Genomic DNA, 18251 nt, shown 5'->3' with positions numbered 1-18251 from the left:
GGAGACCCCCATCACAACTCGCGCGGCCGCATTCTGCACCAGCTGAAGCCTCCGGGTGGTCCTCAAGGGCAGCCCCATGTAGAGAGCGTTGCAGTATTAGGTTCTATTTGCACCTAATAAACCTTGAATTATCTTTTTTATTAACAAGGTTCATTTCAGATTCTTTGACCTTACAGGGAAAAATACTCATCTTTTTCACCCTTTTTTAAAATGTTAAACTTTTCTTTAAACACATTTCTAAAATCAAAACTTTCTAATATAACTTTAATTTCTTAACATACAGGGTTTGAACCATTATTAAATTTAGATCCCTCCTTCCAATATTATAGAATAATATTTTTTTCTTTTATGAAGTAATTTTGTACTTTGATAATAAAGTTCATTCATTCATTCATTGAAGCTCTTCTTTCAGTTGTGTTGAGAGATTTATGTTTAAACCATAATAAAAGTTAATGTCAGGTTTATATTTCAAAATTGCAGTTAACTCCTCTACACTTTCAGTTGCTTGTAAAGTTGCCTCAGTAGCTGGTAACTTTCTACAGATTTTTTTAAAAATCATCCTTGGAGCACAGCTGATCAATGAACTGGTGGATTTTATTTAGAGAATTTTCAAATATTTTTTATTTTTATTTATTTTAATTCCATTTATATCCCGCCCTTCTCCGAAAACTCAGGGCGGCTTACAAGCTTAGCAGTAGCCTTCATTCTATGTATATGCCTGCTTATTAGGGCTTTCACACACACCCCAAGCGGCATTATTACAAAGTCAGCTTAATTGCCCCCAACAATCTGGGTCCTCATATATCTAATAATATCTCTAATAATTTGCTCCTCCATCTTGACTCCCTCTTTGGTCAAAGACTAGCTTGTTTTTAAATGTCACTTAGGAATTGCTAACAGTTCAGAAATCATAAAAATCAGAAACTTTTAACCACGCATAGCAAAGCAGACAAAGCTACAAGTTACTATAATAATAAGCTAAAACCACAGCGTTCAGTCTTTATGTTTCTCCATCAGTTTATCTTTTTCTTCTTTTGCTCCGTACTTCTTTATTTTGGCTTGCCTTAGTAGCCTTCTTCCTTGCTGAAACAGTTATCTTAACTTCCATAAAAGGAGCCGTACAGGGTAAAAGCCATATAAATCTGGAAAAAAAAAACCTTCAAGTCAGCACTTAGAGAATTTCCTATATATGGATCCATTTGAACAAGAATCTTTTTAAATTGTAGATTTAGTTGTTGAAATATATGCATTTTTATTTATATAGTGTTAGTCCTGCCCAACCTGTTCCCTTAAGCCAGACATGTCAAACACAAGGCCCGGGGGCCGGATCCGGCCCGCAAAGTGGTTTCATGTGGCCCGCGAAGCCATCCTGGAAACAGTAAGGGAACGGCCCCCACTGCCTTGGCCCTGGCCCAGAGACCCTCCTTCTGCCAGAGACCCTCAGATCTGTCCCAGTCCTGCCCAGGCCCCCATAGGCACCCTTGATGCGAACGATGTAGAGCTGGCCATGCCCACCCAGTAGGCCATATGCACTCTAGCCACGCCCACCCAGTAGGCCACGCCCACCCTCGCCATACCCACCCGGCCCCCTGAGGGCAACCGCAATGCTGATGCGGCCCTCAATGAAATTGAGTTTGACACCCCTGCTAAGCTAAGAACAACCTTCAACTCCGTTCAGTGTGAAAGGTTTATTTTACTTTCTTTTTCCATTTTCTGCACTTTTTTTAACTTTAAGAAATATTTCTGTATTATGTAACTCTATCACCCTGTCAACAAAAGTGTGTATAGTCAAGGCTATGGTCTTCCCAGTTGCAAGGTATGGCAGTGAAAGTTGGACCATAAGAAAGGCTGAGCGCCAAAGAATTGAGGCCTTTGAACTGTGGTGCTGGAGAAGACTCCTGCGAGTCCCTTGGACTGCAAGGTGATCAAACCGGTCAGTCCTAGAGGAGATCAACCCTGACTGCTCTTTAGAAGGCCAGATCCTGAAGCTAAAACTCAAATACTTTGGCCACCTAATGAGAAGGAAGGACTCACTGGAGAAGAGCCTAATGCTGGGAAAGATTGAGGGCAATAGAAGAAGGGGACGACAGAGAATGAGGTGGATGGATGGAGTCACTGAAGCAGTAGGCATGAGCTTAAATGGACTCCAGAAGATGGTAGAGGACAGTAAGGCCTGGAGGAACATTGTCCATAGGGTCGTGATGGGTCGGACACGAGTTCGCAACTAACAACAACAATTAGTTTTATTTGCATACTGTAACCTTCAATAAAATTATTGGAAAAAATGCTAATGATAAAGTGTAAATTTCTGTGTAACACATACATAGAGAGAGGGGGGGGGAGAGAGAGAGAGAGAGAGAGAGAGAAAGAAAGGGAGAGAGAGAGAGAGAGAGATAGAGAGAGAGAGAGAGAGAGAGAAAGAGAGAGAGAGAGAGAGAAAGAGAAAGAGAGAGAGAGAGAGAGAGAGAGAGAGAGAGAGAGAGAGAGAGAGAGAGAGAGAAGCCACTGCAATGGATTGGGGAAAAGTCAAGATTATTTTGAGTCTCTGGAGTAAGAAGAATACTGTTAAAAGTAGTTGGGTTGAGAAGGTTCTTGATTTGGGGGAGACAGCTTCCTTCCCCCCCCTCCTGGAAAATCTCCCTTTGCTACCCTCTCTGCATGATCACCTGCATTGATTATTTATTTGAAGATACATAGGATAGATAGATAGATAGATAGATAGATAGATAGATAGATAGATAGATAGATAGATAGATAGATAGATGATATTTAAATGTAGTAGCTGGAGTAGTGAGCCAGAACACACAGTTATAGGGAACGGATGATGGAATTGGGTATGTGTAGTTTAATGAAGAGAAGGGTGAGGGGGTGACATGATAGCAGTGTTCCAATATCTCAGGGGCTGCCACAAAGAAGAGGGAGTCAAGCTATTCTCCAAAGCACCTGAAAGCAGGACAAGAAGCAACGGATGGAAACTAGTCAAGGAGAGAAGCAACCTAGAACTAAGGAGAAACTTCCTGACAGTTAGAACAATTAACCAGTGGAAGCCTCCAGAGGTGGTGAATGCTCCAACACTGGAGGTTTTTAAGAAGAGACTGGACAGCCATTGGCCTGAAATGGTATAGGGTTTCCTGCCTGAGCAGGGGGTTGGAGTAGATGACCTCCAAGGTCCCTTCCAACTTCTTCTTCTTCTTCTTCTTCTTCTTCTTCTTCTTCTTCTTCTTCTTCTTCTTCTTGATTGGTTGGAGAGTGCTGGCTTCTGCGAGTGGCATTCTGCACTGTGATTGGTTGTTGTGGATGTGGAGGGTGGAGTTTCCCTTTTTTCCTGCCTTTTTCTTCTGTGTCCTCTATGTCTAGGGCCCAGAAATGAAGCACCAGTAAAAGTTTCTCTATGAATCTGAAGGAGGCTGAGGACAGCACAATGCTATCTGTTACAGAAATGGGAGGAGGATTTCCTGTGGCTCATTTTAATGAGAGGAATTTATTTATTTATTATTTCTCATGGAGCCTAAAGATAGAGGTGTTTCTACGGAGGAGGGAGGATTTGCGGACAGTTGTAAACAATCCTCCAGCAGATCTTAATAAGAAGGGACAAAGACAAAATGAAACCACATCAGCCAGCATAACTTTGTGCTTGGAAGATAGGTGTGTGTAGGGGGGCTAATGTGCTAGAAAATGCTGGCTTGCCTTACACAGAATTTATAAAAGAGAAACAGGAAGCAGTATAGTAACTCTTACCAGAAAACTTTATAGAGCAAGGCTAAAGTCTGGAGAAAGTTGGTCAGATCACCTTCAATTTATGAGGAAAACCTTACTTGAATTAAAAGAATGAGGAATAGTGTTTTCAGAAGCACACAAAAGTATATGCTGTGCTGAGTTTCCTTGACGATACTTGACACGTGTTAATAACAAGTCTTGAGTCCATGGACTAGCATTATTTATGAGTTATGTAACTGGGAGGCTTTTAGAAGAAGAACAGAAAAGATTAGAGAGAAACACTGCAGGTGGGAGAAACAATAGTAATTTACATCTCAGTCAGGAGCTGCATTCCAGTGAGATAACAAGGTGGGAGAGAAAATCTGTGTAGTAAAATGATGCTCTGCATGTGGATCCATTCAACATATCCAGATAAATTGTCCAGTAAGATTAAAAGCTACAAACAGGAGTAAAACAGCACAACAATGGAAGAAGGAAGACACAAATTTCTGTGATGAAGGCAAACATACTAAAGATATTTGGTTGTTTGGCAGTGGAGAAAATACTGTAAATCAAGGGTCCCCAGGCCCATGTGGCATACTATTGGTCGGCCCATTCAGAACTAGGCCGCGCGAGTAGTGGGCAAGCATGTGTGTACATGCAGTGCATGCATGCAGTTCCACTTGCGTGAGCAATGTGCATACAAAGCTCTATGTTTCTGCAAATGGAGCTATGCACGCTTGCGCGCATGCCTGCCATTCAAACAAAACCATCCCCGTTACCCCGCCCCTGTTGGGCCGTGAAGCCAGAAAGGTTGGGGACCACTGTTGTAAATAAACCAAAACTTTTTTCAGTATGGAATCAGCTGCCCAAGAATATGTAAGCCTGGCAAATGGTAATCATTTGTATAGGAGGAAGGAACAATATATTTACGAACAATATATGTACGGTAAATCATTCATTAAGTTTTTATGTGTACCAGATTTAGATCACAATTGGCTGAGTATGTCTTGCTTATAAAATGAAGGATATAAAGTAATTTTTGCCAATGGTACATGCAAGGTCATAAAGAATAACAGGTTGTGTGCATGAGGTTTAAAGTTCTTACTAATAGAGAAGAAGTGATAGAGGGAGTAGAAGTTGCTGGATTCTTGGGCGAGAGTGATCACATCATATTGGAATTCAATATAATGCAAACACAAGCAATAGAATATAATCCAACCAGTGTCTTAAACATTATAAGAGCTGATTTTAACAAACTCAGAGCCTAAGAAAAATTCCATGGATAAAAATCCTAAAGGGGAAAACAACTCAAGAAGCATGGGAAACTCTGAAAAATATGATCATAAAATATAAAAAATCATAAAAGCCCAGTCCAACACAATACTACTTTAAAAGAAAAACAAGAAATCGAAGAAGAAACCAGCATAGTTGCACAAAGATCTTTCTGATGAACTGAAAGACAAAAAGGATAAGTGCAAAACATGAAAAAAGGAATACATAACTAAGGCAGAATATCAGCAGATAGCCGGCATCTGCAAAGATGAAGTCAGGAAAGCAAAAGCTCAAAATGAATGAAGATTTGCAATAAAAGTTTATTTCAACATATAAATAAAAAGAAAACGGTCAAGAAAACAGTCGGTCCACTAAAGAGAGAAGATGGCAAGGAAGTAACAGGCAGTAGAAAGAAGGCAGAGATGCTTAACTCATTCTTTGAATCAGTCTTTATGCGAAAAGAAACTGTAGTCCAAGTGTAAAAGACAGATTAGAAATAAAATTATACACACACACACACACACACACACACACACACACACACACACACACAGAGGGATGTGGTGGCTCAGTGGATTAGGACGCTGAGCTTGTTGATCAGAAGGTTGTCAGTTTGGTGGGTCGAATCCCGAGTGCCATGTAACAGAGTGAGCGCCTGTTACTCATCCCAGCTTCTGTCAACCTAGCAGTTCGAAAGCACATAAAAATGCAAGTAGAAAAATAGGGACCACTACGGTGGGAAGGTAACAGCGTTCCGTGCGCCTTTGGTGTCTAGTCATGCCGGCCACATGACCACGGAGACGTCCTCGGACAAGCGCTGGCTCTTCGGCTTTGAAATGGAGATGAGCACTGGCCCCTAGAGTTGGAAATGACTAGCACACATGTGCGGGGGAACCTTTACCTTTTTATATAGTGCTCAAAGCCGAAGAGCCAGCGCTTGTCCGAGGACAATATATATATATGTATGTATGTATGCATGTATGTATATGTATATATATATGTGTGTGTGTGTGTGTACACACACACACATATATAAAATGCCTCATATATATTATATATATATTATAATGTGACATGATAGCAGTATTTATATTTATATAACGCTACAAGTTTGGCTAAGCATCTATATGACTTCACGTGGACACCTACTGCGCAATTCCCTGACACTCCCTGAGCATGAGCACCTGAATTCCGCATTGACTCCTCCAGAGGGCGCACTCTAGCAAGAGAAGGGAACACCGAGCGCTTCCCCAATGGGCCATTGGAGGGCGAAAGTCTTTTCCAGAGGAGGCTGCGAAGGAAGTGACGGCTGTGAGCCTTGCCGCTCTAGGACACCATACTCTCGCTCCTTAACCCCTGGAGCTCCGCGGGAGACGAAGAATTGGCGGGAGAGTCTCGCGGGGGAAGAGATTCACACCTGTCTTAGGTGGGGAGGTGGGCTCTTCCCGTGTAAAGGGAGGCGGAGGAGGGGGAGACCCGTGCCCAGCTCTCCTCTGGGTCCGATCCCGGGTCCCATGTTCCCCAGCCGCCCTCTCCATGCAGGGGGTAAGTGGAGCTCCAGAGCAGCAGCAGCAGAAGAAGAACCGGGGATCCCAGGAAGGCGGCGGGGATCCTGGGGTCCCTTCCTGCCCGTGTCCGGGAAGAAGAGCCCGAGTTGGGGGAGAGGAGGGCCGGCCTGGCGGAGGTCCAGCAGGAGAGGAGAGAAGCTGGGCGAGGAAGCAGGGTTGTGTGAACTCGCTTGCGTGTCCCCAGAAAAAGGGAAATGGGGCATCCGCAGCCAGGGGCATTTCTTTGGCAGGTTGTGTAAATCCTTCTTGGGGGGGGGAATGCAGAGGGCAAGTTTTTAAAAGGAAGCTTTTTCTTGTGACCAAGAGAAATATAAAGTGCTCCAAAATGCAGCCCCCCCCTCCCGCAAGAACCCCATCTGCTGAACCCTATTGCAATCATAGACCAGCTCAGAAAAACCTTTCCTTCCATGGGGATGACTGTTGTTCGGTGGTTAAATTCTCCACTTTCTAATTCTTGAAATTCTTTTTCTTTTTTCCATCTCAGGTACACAAATTGGAAGTGATTTCTACATCTTTGCACGTACACAAATTTATTTCTTAGCTAAAGACAGGCGGCAACAGAATTTCAAGAAGCAGACTTATGAATGAAATGTCTTTAGGAGAGCCGGAAGATTCCTTGTACCCATCTGGAGTTGCCTTACAGGACAGAGACAGGATGGAGACACAACTTTTAGCAAGTGGAGCGACTGGAAAAGGTCCTTCAGTTGTTCAGCCTGGCAGCTGTGGGGAGATCTGGGCAAGAAGCGGGCAGAAGATCCTGGAAGAGGAACCCACCCTCCATTCAGAAGTTCAGCCCTGCAACTTCAGGAGCATCCAATACCAGGAGGCTGAGGGTCCCCGAGGACTTTGCAGCCGACTCCATGACATTTGTAGGCGATGGCTGAGACCAGAAAAGCACACCAAAACCCAGATGCTGGACCTAGTTGTTCTGGAGCAGCTCCTGATCCTTCTGCCCCCAGAGATGGAGAGTTGGGTGCGGGAGTGTGGAGCAGAGACCAGCTCCCAGGCGGTGGCTCTGTTGGAAGCCTTCCTTTTGAGTCAGGTGGAGGAACAAAAGGAGCAGGTCAAGTTGCAGGTGGGGAGCCCCAAAGGGGAAATAAAGAATGTGTTTGAATTCTTCACCCTTCCCTCTGAGACTTCTCTGGCGTTTAAATTACATGGAGACGTTTTCCTAATCCTTGTAGGACATTGTTCCATTAGTGTCTCATTCAGCCTCACTGATGGATATTGGGGGTTTTCAGGTTTGCATTCAGAGAACGCGAATCAACTTAATGTTCTGGAGCAATCCCCAACCTTTTGGGCACCAGGGATCAGTTCCGTGGAGAGAGGTTTTTCCATGGACCAGAGGGAGCATGGTTTTGTGTGCTGCCTGCATCCCACAGATGGGACTTTGTTTGTATGGACCGGTTGCTGGCATTCCGTGGCCCGGTAGTGGTCCACAGGCTGGGGGTTGGGGACCCCTGTTCTGGAGTGTACATTAAATCTTTTTTTCCCCTCCTTTCTCCTATTTCAAGTCTGTTGTGAAGATCAGAGGTCCTGAGGGAAGGCGGAATCCATCAAATCCTCTTCAGGAGATGAGGATCTCACAGGAGGGTCCAAGTCAGGATACTTCAGGAGGTAATTGATGGTTCTCCCATTCTCTAGAGCAGGGGTGTCAAACTGCCGGCCTGCGGGCCGGACGCGTCATTGGGAAACCACGTCCACCCCATTGCCGGCAATGTCAAAAAAGCTTCGATACGTTGCGTGACATCAGGTGACATCGCGGGTTTGACATGTCTGCCCTAGAGAAATCCCAGCTGACTCATTTTCATCTTCTGTAGAATACCTAGTCCTATTTTGTTAATTATGGGTGTTAAAATTCTGTCTCCCATGCAGTGAAAAATAGAATGAAGATAACGCCTGCTTATTATGCTGGAACTGAAACAATCATTGAACTTACAACTCAAGTAAGAGAAGCATAATAAAAAATAAGGCTATCATGGTGTGAGCATCTGTTAAGTAGAGAGTGATCATTTTAGAAATTCTTTGACATGCAATTGTGCCAGACTGCTCGATAATACCTGAAATAATCACATTAGCACAATACCATTTAAAAAAGACTTTTCATTAAGCTTTTTAATGAAATGCTAAATGGACTGAAGTCACTGAGAAGTGGGCTTTCCAGATGCAGAAAGTCTTGATAGACAGACAGACAGACAGACCAACCCAGAAGGAAGCTGGGGTTCCTTTCACTGAATGGTCTTATTCTGATGTGTTTTTCCTTGTTCAGGAGGGCTATGTGTCCTTTGAGGAGGTGGCTGTGTATTTCTCTGAGGAGGAGTGGTCTCAGCTGGATCCTGACCAAAAGGCGCTGCATTGGGAAGTCATGGTGGAAAATCATAGGAACGTGTCCTCTCTGGGTAAGAGTTTGCTACTCTCCAATAGAGTGTTTGGGAAGACATTCTGTAATTAGATGATATCAACTATGTCTTTCTTATTATAATTTTACCAAATGTATAGGACAAAAAACAATACAGGTTTTGAAGAGGAAACGAAGGTAGAGTAAGGTGATAAACGAATTTTTAAAAAGTATAATGAAAAAAGGAAACAGAAGAATAGAAAAAGTTAAGAAATGTTAAAATTTTGCTTCTTTCTCTTAAGTTTACATGATAGCTTTCTCTTACGTATTGGATCCTTTCTAATCTTCAAACTTATAGACCAGAAGTTCATTTTTTTCTTTTTTTTAGCAAGAAGTCCATCAGGGTTTTCCAATCATTAATCAATATATTGTGTTTCCTCAAATCAAAGAGGTCATTTAGTCATCTCTGATAATTCTGTCATCTCCATCAGCCATCCACCGTTGTAGTTATATAGAGTCCTTCCAGCTTTGGGGGTATAATAGTCTCGATGCAGTTATCATATGAAGTCAGAAGCAATCTTCTATGACTGTTTTCCAGCTGCTTGTTCGTTAGTCCTAACAAAGTATTCTGATTTCAATTGGATATTTTATCTTTAAAGTTCCCTGTATTTGAATCTCAAATTTTCTGCCTTTTTTACCTGTCCACCAAAATGCGACAGTCTTGATGTTGCCCACATTTCCAATATAAGTTTCAGGTACCTTTATACACTTCTGAAAATTTTTGTATTACAACAGTTTATGAAAGTTGCCTTTTAGATTGTAACATGATGTAAATTTCACTCCTTTCAACCACATATTTTGTTACATCTGTATATTGTGAAAAACCTCTTTGTCGATTTTATCATACATTCTTTAATTGTTTATAGGTTTTAGCAGTTACACGTTTGTCCTTTCTACACAACCAAAATTCAAATTCTGTCTTAGGTTGTTGAATACCATAGGTCCTTTTATCTACCTTGAATCTTTCTGATGACAGTTTGAAAACCAGCAACAACTATATTCTTCTGCCATCAATTGCTCTCTTGATTTCATTTGATATTCCCCTTGCTCAAATTCTAATGGTTCTTGACATGTTATTCATTGTCTTTGCTGACTGCTTCTCTTCTGTAAAATGCTTATTATGTTGAGAGCTGTAATGGCACAATCTGGATTTGTATCTGTTCCATATTCTCAATATGGCACTTCTAAAATTATTGTTTTAAAAATCTACATTACCCAAATCTTAGGTCATGCTTTTTAAATTCTAAAATTCTTTTATTGCTCAGCAACCCACTCTCATGGTTCCGACAGATGAAACTCTTCAAAAGAATTTCAAGGCATTGTTTACTTTAAAGGATCTTTTATTCAAGTAACATAATATCGGCACTACATAATCAAAGCCAAAAACTGAATTCCCCTCCCCTGGGCACATAGTATCAAAGCACAATTTCCTCCTTCAATTAACAGTCATAAATCACATTCCCCAATTAGCTTGAAGCATGGGCTTCCTCTCCAGCTCTCCAATTCTTTATTAGCTCTGGGCTCAATAACCTTGATTCCCATGCTAAGTTTAGTGTTGTTATGTCTGGACTCTCATTCATATCCCCCCTCCCAGCATCATCTAACTCTAAAAGCTAAAGGGAAAAGATGGCTATATTTCCATCTGTTGTAAATGCAAAAACATCCGATGTTAGCACCGTTGACATCCACATTCTTTCATTGAAAGCACACAGCAGGATGCAAAGTTCAATTTCAAATCAGGCAGACCAGGTCTTATTTCCTTTGCATCTTGGAGAATTTGATATTCAACCTGTGGCTTTTTCCCTTGCCATACAAACCTATGTCTATCATTCTGCCACAGTATAATCTTTTGGCTTCCCTGAGCCGCATTAAGTGAAGAGAAATTGTCTTGGTCCACCTATAAAACATATAATTAATGTATATAAATAACAAACTTTATTTTTTAAAAAATATTTTTATATCTTATGGGGCCGCATTATTAGCTGTCCACGCCCACATGTGGCCTGCAACGTGCAGGTTGGATATATCTGGTTTAAATGGCACATCAGTTGTCTAAAAAGATATTTGAAACAAATATTATTCTAGGCCAACATTAATTTTTATCATGGAAATTCTTTCTAACAATGACGTACATATTTTCTCCTAGCTTAACATATCCTTCTTTCACTCCACGTTTTAAAAGAATTGTTTTGAAATAACATACAGTTCATGGGGAGAGGGTCCTTGATGCTCTCTGAGCTTGGTTGTTTTCTTCCAGATGTTTCATTATCCATACTAGGTAACATCATCAGCACTAGTATTACAACACCGAGCTATAAATGTTCTCCTTTATCAGTTCATATTGGTCATAATAATACTGAACTTGTTGATTTTAATTTCTCAGTTTTAAAACCAATTTTTTCCATCAATTTTATTTGATCTTCCATTTTTGTATTTTTTGTTAACAGCGTCTTTAAATTATTAAAGCTCATTAAAATCCTAAATTCCTTAAAATTTTCCACATTGGTATTTCTATTCCCTCTGGAACAGACATGTCAAACACAAGGCCCGGGGGCCGGATCCGGCCCGCAAAGTGGTTTCATGTGGCCCGCGAAGCCATCCTGGAAACAGTAAGGGAACGGCCCCCACTGCCTTGGCCCTGGCCCAGAGACCCTCCTTCTGCCAGAGACCCTCAGATCTGTCCCACTCCTGCCCAGGCCCCCATAGGCACCCTTGATGTGAATGATGTAGAGCTGGCCACACCCACCCAGTAGGCCATATGCACTCTAGCCATGCCCACACAGTAAGCCACGCCCACCCTGGCCATACCCACCTGGCCTCCTGAGGGCAACCGCAATGCTGATGCGGCCCTCAATGAAATTGAGTTTGACACCCCTGCTCTGGAAGATCTCTCAAATTCAACATGCAGCATGATGTTTTTTGTATTTTAGAAGGATTGTTAAATTTCCAATTAGTTGTGCTTTATGCAAAGATTAGGTCGATTTTACCTATTTAAGGAAATTCTCAAAAATTTAAATCAACACAGTCCAGTTCTAATTCTCAAACGCCTTTGCTGCATCTAAGAAGATTGGTGCAGCTTGACTTTAATTATGTTCAAACTTCCTGCAGTTTGAACTGTTTCCCTAACTTACTATCATTTTTATTTCTCCTTTCTTTGAAGATAATAATGGACAAGAAAATGAAAATTCCACAGAACCATTCCGAGTGATGACTCGTGGAGACAGACTGGAGAAGCCTGCAAATCAAATGAAAGTACAGAGACATGAGACAAACCAGTCAAATAATTGGAATTGGGAAAGTTCTTCCATTGATGCTCCAATGCAAGACCTTCTTGCCCAACAAGGAAAAATAAAGAAAAAACACATTATGAAAAACGTAAAACTGTTCAAAGACAAATTAGATGTGAAAGAACACTATCCAACCCAAACCAAAGGAGAAAGTAAAATATGCAGAGACAATGGAAAAAAATTGACTCTTCCTTGTGAAAATGAGTCCTTTGCATCTCAGAAAAGGATCCATGTAGGAGAGAAGCCATATACATGTTTGGAATATGGAAAGAGCTTCAGAAGAAGCAGTCATCTTACTTCCCATAGCTGGATCCACATAGGGGAGAAGCCTTATAAATGCCTGGAGTGTGGAAAGAGCTTCTGCAAAAACATCTCTCTTACTGTTCATAAAAGGATCCACACAGGGGAAAAGCCCTATAAGTGCTTGGAATGTGGAATGAGCTTCAGAACAAGCAGTCATCTTATTTACCACAAATGGATCCACACAGGGGAGAAGCCTTATAAATGCATGGAGTGTGGAAAAGCTTTTATTCAGAATAGTCATCTTGCTTCCCATAAACGAATCCATACAGAGGAAAAGCCATATACATGTTTGGAATGTGGAAAGAGCTTCAGAAGAAGCAGTAATCTTACTTCCCATAGCTGGATCCACACAGGGGAGAAGCCTTATAAATGCATGGAGTGTGGAAAAGCCTTTATTCAGAATAGTCATCTAACTTCCCATAAACGAATCCATACAGAGGAAAAGCCCTATAAGTGCTTGGAATGTGGAAAGAGCTTCAGAACAAGCAGTCATCTTATTTACCACAACTGGATCCACACAGGGGAGAAGCCTTATAAATGCATGGAGTGTGGAAAAGCTTTTATTCAGAATAGTCATCTTACTTCCCATAAACGAATCCATACAGAGGAAAAGCCATATAAGTGCACGGAGTGTGGAAAGAGTTTCAGAGAGAGTTGTTCCCTTTCATCTCATAAAAGGATCCACACAGGAGAGAAGCCATATCAATGCATGGAGTGTGGAAAGGGCTTCAGTCAAAGGAGTTCTTTTATTTCCCATAACAGGATCCACACAGGGGAGAGGCCATATAAATGCCCTGAATGTGGAAAGGGCTTTATTAAAAGCAGTCATCTTACCTCCCATAAAAGAGTCCACACAGAGGAAAAGCCCTATCAATGTATGGAGTGTGGAAAGAGCTATGCTCAGAGCAATGGTCTTATTTCCCATAAAAGGAGCCACACAGGAGAGAAACCCTATAAATGCATGGAGTGTGGAAAGAGCTTCACTTTTAGTACTTCTCTTACTTCCCATTACTGGATCCATACAGGGGAGAAGCCATATAAGTGCACAAAGTGTGGAAAGAGCTTCTGTGAAAATTCGTCTCTTACTGTTCACAAAAGGATCCACACAGGAGAGAAGCCCTATAAATGCACGGAATGTGGAAGGAGCTTCCGTAAGAGCAGTGACCTTATTTCCCATAAAAAGATCCACACAGGGGAGAAGCCGCATAAATGCATGGAGTGTGGAAAGAGCTTTATTAAGAACTGCCAACTTATTTACCATAGTAGGATACATTCAGGGGAGAATCCATATAAATGCACGGAGTGTGGCGAGGCTTTTATTAAAAAAAGTTATCTTAACACCCATAAAAGGATCCACAGAGGGGCGAAGCCATATGAGTGCATGGAGTGTGGAAAGAGTTTTTCAACGAAGAGTTATCTTAACATCCATAAAAGGATCCACACAGGGGAGAAGCCTTATAAATGCATGGAGTGTGGTAAGGCTTTTATTACAAACAGTTATCTTAACACGCATACAAAAACCCACACAGGGGAGAAGCCGCATAAATGCATGGAATGTGGAAAAAGTTTTTCTACAAAGAGTTATCTTAACACCCATGAAAGGATCCACACAGGGGAGAAGCCTTATAAATGTATGGTGTGTGGGAAAGATTTTATTACAAAGCGATATCTTAACTCTCATAAAAGGACCCACACAGTGTAGAAGCCCTATAAGTCTTGTGAAATATGGGAAAATTTGAAGAGGACCAATGGCTGAATGTTCCATATACAGATACATTTGGGTGGGAATCTGTTTAACTGTTAGGTTTGGTTGTTAAAATATATGCATTTCCTTATTACATTTACTGAATTAGGAAAGAGGTTTTTTTGAGTCTAAACTTCACAACTGGAGGCCCCAGAGAGATTAATTTACTAATGGAAACCAAACGCTAGGCACAAGTGGATTTTTGAAGGCAGGACAAGAAGCAACGGATGGAAACTAATCAAAGAGAGAATTGACCTAGAACTAGGGAGAAATTTCCTGACAGTTAGAAAAATTAATCACTGGAACAACCTACCTCTAGAAGCGGTGAATACTCCAACACTGGACGTTTTTTAAGAAGAGACTGGACTGCCATTTGTCTAACATGGTATAGGGTTTCCTGCCTGAGCAGGGGTTGGACTAAATGACCTCCAAGATCCCTTCCAACTTTTTTATTATTATTATTATTATTATTATTATTATTATTATTATTATTATTATTATTATTATTATTATTATTATTATTATTATTATTATCTACTATCATTGCCATTTCACATAAATAAGAGACCATCTTTTTCCCCTCATGTTTATCTCATTTAAAAAAGGCTTTATATTTAATATATAAAATACAAATAGAAATAAGAAATTAGGGGAAGGAAAAATAGAGGGTAAATTAAAAAGGTGTTGACTTCTGACTTTTGTATCAAACAAGATGAAAACACTCCAACCCCAAGTTTTTGCTTTTACATTTTAGTGTATTAACTAGCCATTTCTATCACGACAGATCTATCTAATTGGCAAAATCAAAGTGAAAATTTCATTTTTTTTAATCACAAGCACAAAATCCAGAAGTGATCTCCAAGTATAAAATGTATTTAAATACATTCTCCTCTTTAAATAAAATGATCAATTTAACCAGTCCTGCTTTATCTTCCTTGCTATGGAAATGGTGTGTACTTACTTATTTATTTATTTATTTATTTATTTATTTTATTTATTTAGATTTATATACCGCCCTTTCCCGAAGGACTCAGGGCGGTTTACAGGATATTTAAAAGAAAATCAATACAAAAGTTAAAACAAATTTAAAAAGATTAAATGAAACCCTGAGAAAAAATAAAAACCCAGTTAAAATTAAAAATTAAAAAATTCTCAGCCTGGGCCAGAGAGCTCGAAGAGCCAGGTCTTCAGGTCCCGGCGGATTGAACGGAGGTCGGGGGCAGTCCTAAGCTCCGCGGGCAGCTGGTTCCAAAGGGCAGGCGCGCCCACTGAGAAGGCCCTACCCCTGGGTGTTACCCGCCGGCAATCTTTAACCGCCAGCACCCTGAGAAGACCCTCCCTGTGGGAGCGCACTGGACGAAGGGAGCTTGATGCTGGCAGCAGGTGTTCCCTCAGATATCCCGGATCCAAGCCATTTAGGGCTTTATAGGTCATCACCAGCACCTTGAATCTCACCCGAAGGGCAACCGGAAGCCAATGCAGCTCGCGGAGTAGAGGTGTTACATGGGAGTATCGGGAGACCCCCATCACAACTCGCGCGGCCGCATTCTGCACCAGCTGAAGCCTCCGGGTGGTCCTCAAGGGCAGCCCCATGTAGAGAGCGTTGCAGTATTAGGTTCTATTTGCACCTAATAAACCTTGAATTATCTTTTTTATTAACAAGGTTCATTTCAGATTCTTTGACCTTACAGGGAAAAATACTCATCTTTTTCACCCTTTTTTAAAATGTTAAACTTTTCTTTAAACACATTTCTAAAATCAAAACTTTCTAATATAACTTTAATTTCTTAACATACAGGGTTTGAACCATTATTAAATTTAGATCCCTCCTTCCAATATTATAGAATAATATTTTTTTCTTTTATGAAGTAATTTTGTACTTTGATAATAAAGTTCATTCATTCATTCATTGAAGCTCTTCTTTCAGTTGTGTTGAGAGATTTATGTTTAAACCATAATAAAAGTTAATGTCAGGTTTATATTTCAAAATTGCAGTTAACTCCTCTACACTTTCAGTTGCTTGTAAAGTTGCCTCAGTAGCTGGTAACTTTCTACAGATTTTTTTAAAAATCATCCTTGGAGCACAGCTGATCAATGAACTGGTGGATTTTATTTAGAGAATTTTCAAATATTTTTTATTTTTATTTATTTTAATTCCATTTATATCCCGCCCTTCTCCGAAGACTCAGGGCGGCTTACAAGCTTAGCAGTAGCCTTCATTCTATGTTTATGCCTGCTTATTAGGGCTTTCACACACACCCCAAGCGGCATTATTACAAAGTCAGCTTAATTGCCCCCAACAATCTGGGTCCTCATATATCTAATAATATCTCTAATAATTTGCTCCTCCATCTTGACTCCCTCTTTGGTCAAAGACTAGCTTGTTTTTAAATGTCACTTAGGAATTGCTAACAGTTCAGAAATCATAAAAATCAGAAACTTTTAACCACGCATAGCAAAGCAGACAAAGCTACAAGTTACTATAATAATAAGCTAAAACCACAGCGTTCAGTCTTTATGTTTCTCCATCAGTTTATCTTTTTCTTCTTTTGCTCCGTACTTCTTTATTTTGGCTTGCCTTAGTAGCCTTCTTCCTTGCTGAAACAGTTATCTTAACTTCCATAAAAGGAGCCGTACAGGGTAAAAGCCATATAAATCTGGAAAAAAAAAACCTTCAAGTCAGCACTTAGAGAATTTCCTATATATGGATCCATTTGAACAAGAATCTTTTTAAATTGTAGATTTAGTTGTTGAAATATATGCATTTTTATTTATATAGTGTTAGTCCTGCCCAACCTGTTCCCTTAAGCCAGACATGTCAAACACAAGGCCCGGGGGCCGGATCCGGCCCGCAAAGTGGTTTCATGTGGCCCGCGAAGCCATCCTGGAAACAGTAAGGGAACGGCCCCCACTGCCTTGGCCCTGGCCCAGAGACCCTCCTTCTGCCAGAGACCCTCAGATCTGTCCCACTCCTGCCCAGGCCCCCATAGGCCCCCTTGATGCGAACGATGTAGAGCTGGCCATGCCCACCCAGTAGGCCATATGCACTCTAGCCACGCCCACCCAGTAGGCCACGCCCACCCTCGCCATACCCACCCGGCCCCCTGAGGGCAACCGCAATGCTGATGCGGCCCTCAATGAAATTGAGTTTGACACCCCTGCTAAGCTAAGAACAACCTTCAACTCCGTTCAGTGTGAAAGGTTTATTTTACTTTCTTTTTCCATTTTCTGCACTTTTTTTAACTTTAAGAAATATTTCTGTATTATGTAACTCTATCACCCTGTCAACAAAAGTGTGTATAGTCAAGGCTATGGTCTTCCCAGTTGCAAGGTATGGCAGTGAAAGTTGGACCATAAGAAAGGCTGAGCGCCAAAGAATTGAGGCCTTTGAACTGTGGTGCTGGAGAAGACTCCTGCGAGTCCCTTGGACTGCAAGGTGATCAAACCGGTCAGTCCTAGAGGAGATCAACCCTGACTGCTCTTTAGAAGGCCAGATCCTGAAGCTAAAACTCAAATACTTTGGCCACCTAATGAGAAGGAAGGACTCACTGGAGAAGAGCCTAATGCTGGGAAAGATTGAGGGCAATAGAAGAAGGGGACGACAGAGAATGAGGTGGATGGATGGAGTCACTGAAGCAGTAGGCATGAGCTTAAATGGACTCCAGAAGATGGTAGAGGACAGTAAGGCCTGGAGGAACATTGTCCATAGGGTCGTGATGGGTCGGACACGAGTTCGCAACTAACAACAACAATTAGTTTTATTTGCATACTGTAACCTTCAATAAAATTATTGGAAAAAATGCTAATGATAAAGTGTAAATTTCTGTGTAACACATACATAGAGAGAGGGGGGGGGAGAGAGAGAGAGAGAGAGAGAGAAAGAAAGGGAGAGAGAGAGAGAGAGAGATAGAGAGAGAGAGAGAGAGAGAGAAAGAGAGAGAGAGAGAGAGAAAGAGAAAGAGAGAGAGAGAGAGAGAGAG

At 41.3% G+C, this 18251-nt stretch overlaps 1 protein-coding gene across 4 annotated transcripts; it reads left to right on the top strand.

The window, feature by feature from the left end:
* The first annotated feature begins 6335 nt into the window (after positions 1-6335).
* On the top strand, positions 6336-15191 carry LOC308661703 (zinc finger protein 263-like). Of its 4 annotated transcripts, none has more exons than XM_081316836.1 (6): positions 6336-6397; positions 7024-7614; positions 8054-8156; positions 8415-8485; positions 8809-8938; positions 12098-15191. In XM_081316836.1, the coding sequence occupies exons 2-6, from the start codon at positions 7120-7122 to the stop codon at positions 14227-14229; spliced, it is 2931 nt and encodes a 976-aa protein (XP_081172962.1). In that variant the 5' UTR covers positions 6336-6397; positions 7024-7119; the 3' UTR covers positions 14230-15191. The 4 variants fall into 4 exon arrangements, with proteins under 4 accessions (XP_081172962.1, XP_081172961.1, XP_081172964.1 ...); XM_081316835.1 differs by having other exon boundaries at positions 6340-6516; XM_081316837.1 differs by lacking the exon at positions 6336-6397 and adding an exon at positions 6612-6769.
* The last annotated feature ends 3060 nt before the right edge of the window (positions 15192-18251 follow it).

Source organism: Vipera berus (genome assembly GCF_964194415.1).
Source record: "Vipera berus genome assembly, chromosome: 2".
Classification (NCBI taxonomy): Eukaryota; Metazoa; Chordata; class Lepidosauria; order Squamata; family Viperidae; genus Vipera; species Vipera berus.
Note: the sequence above shows the minus strand (reverse complement) of the source record. Positions and strands in the feature narration are given on the sequence as shown.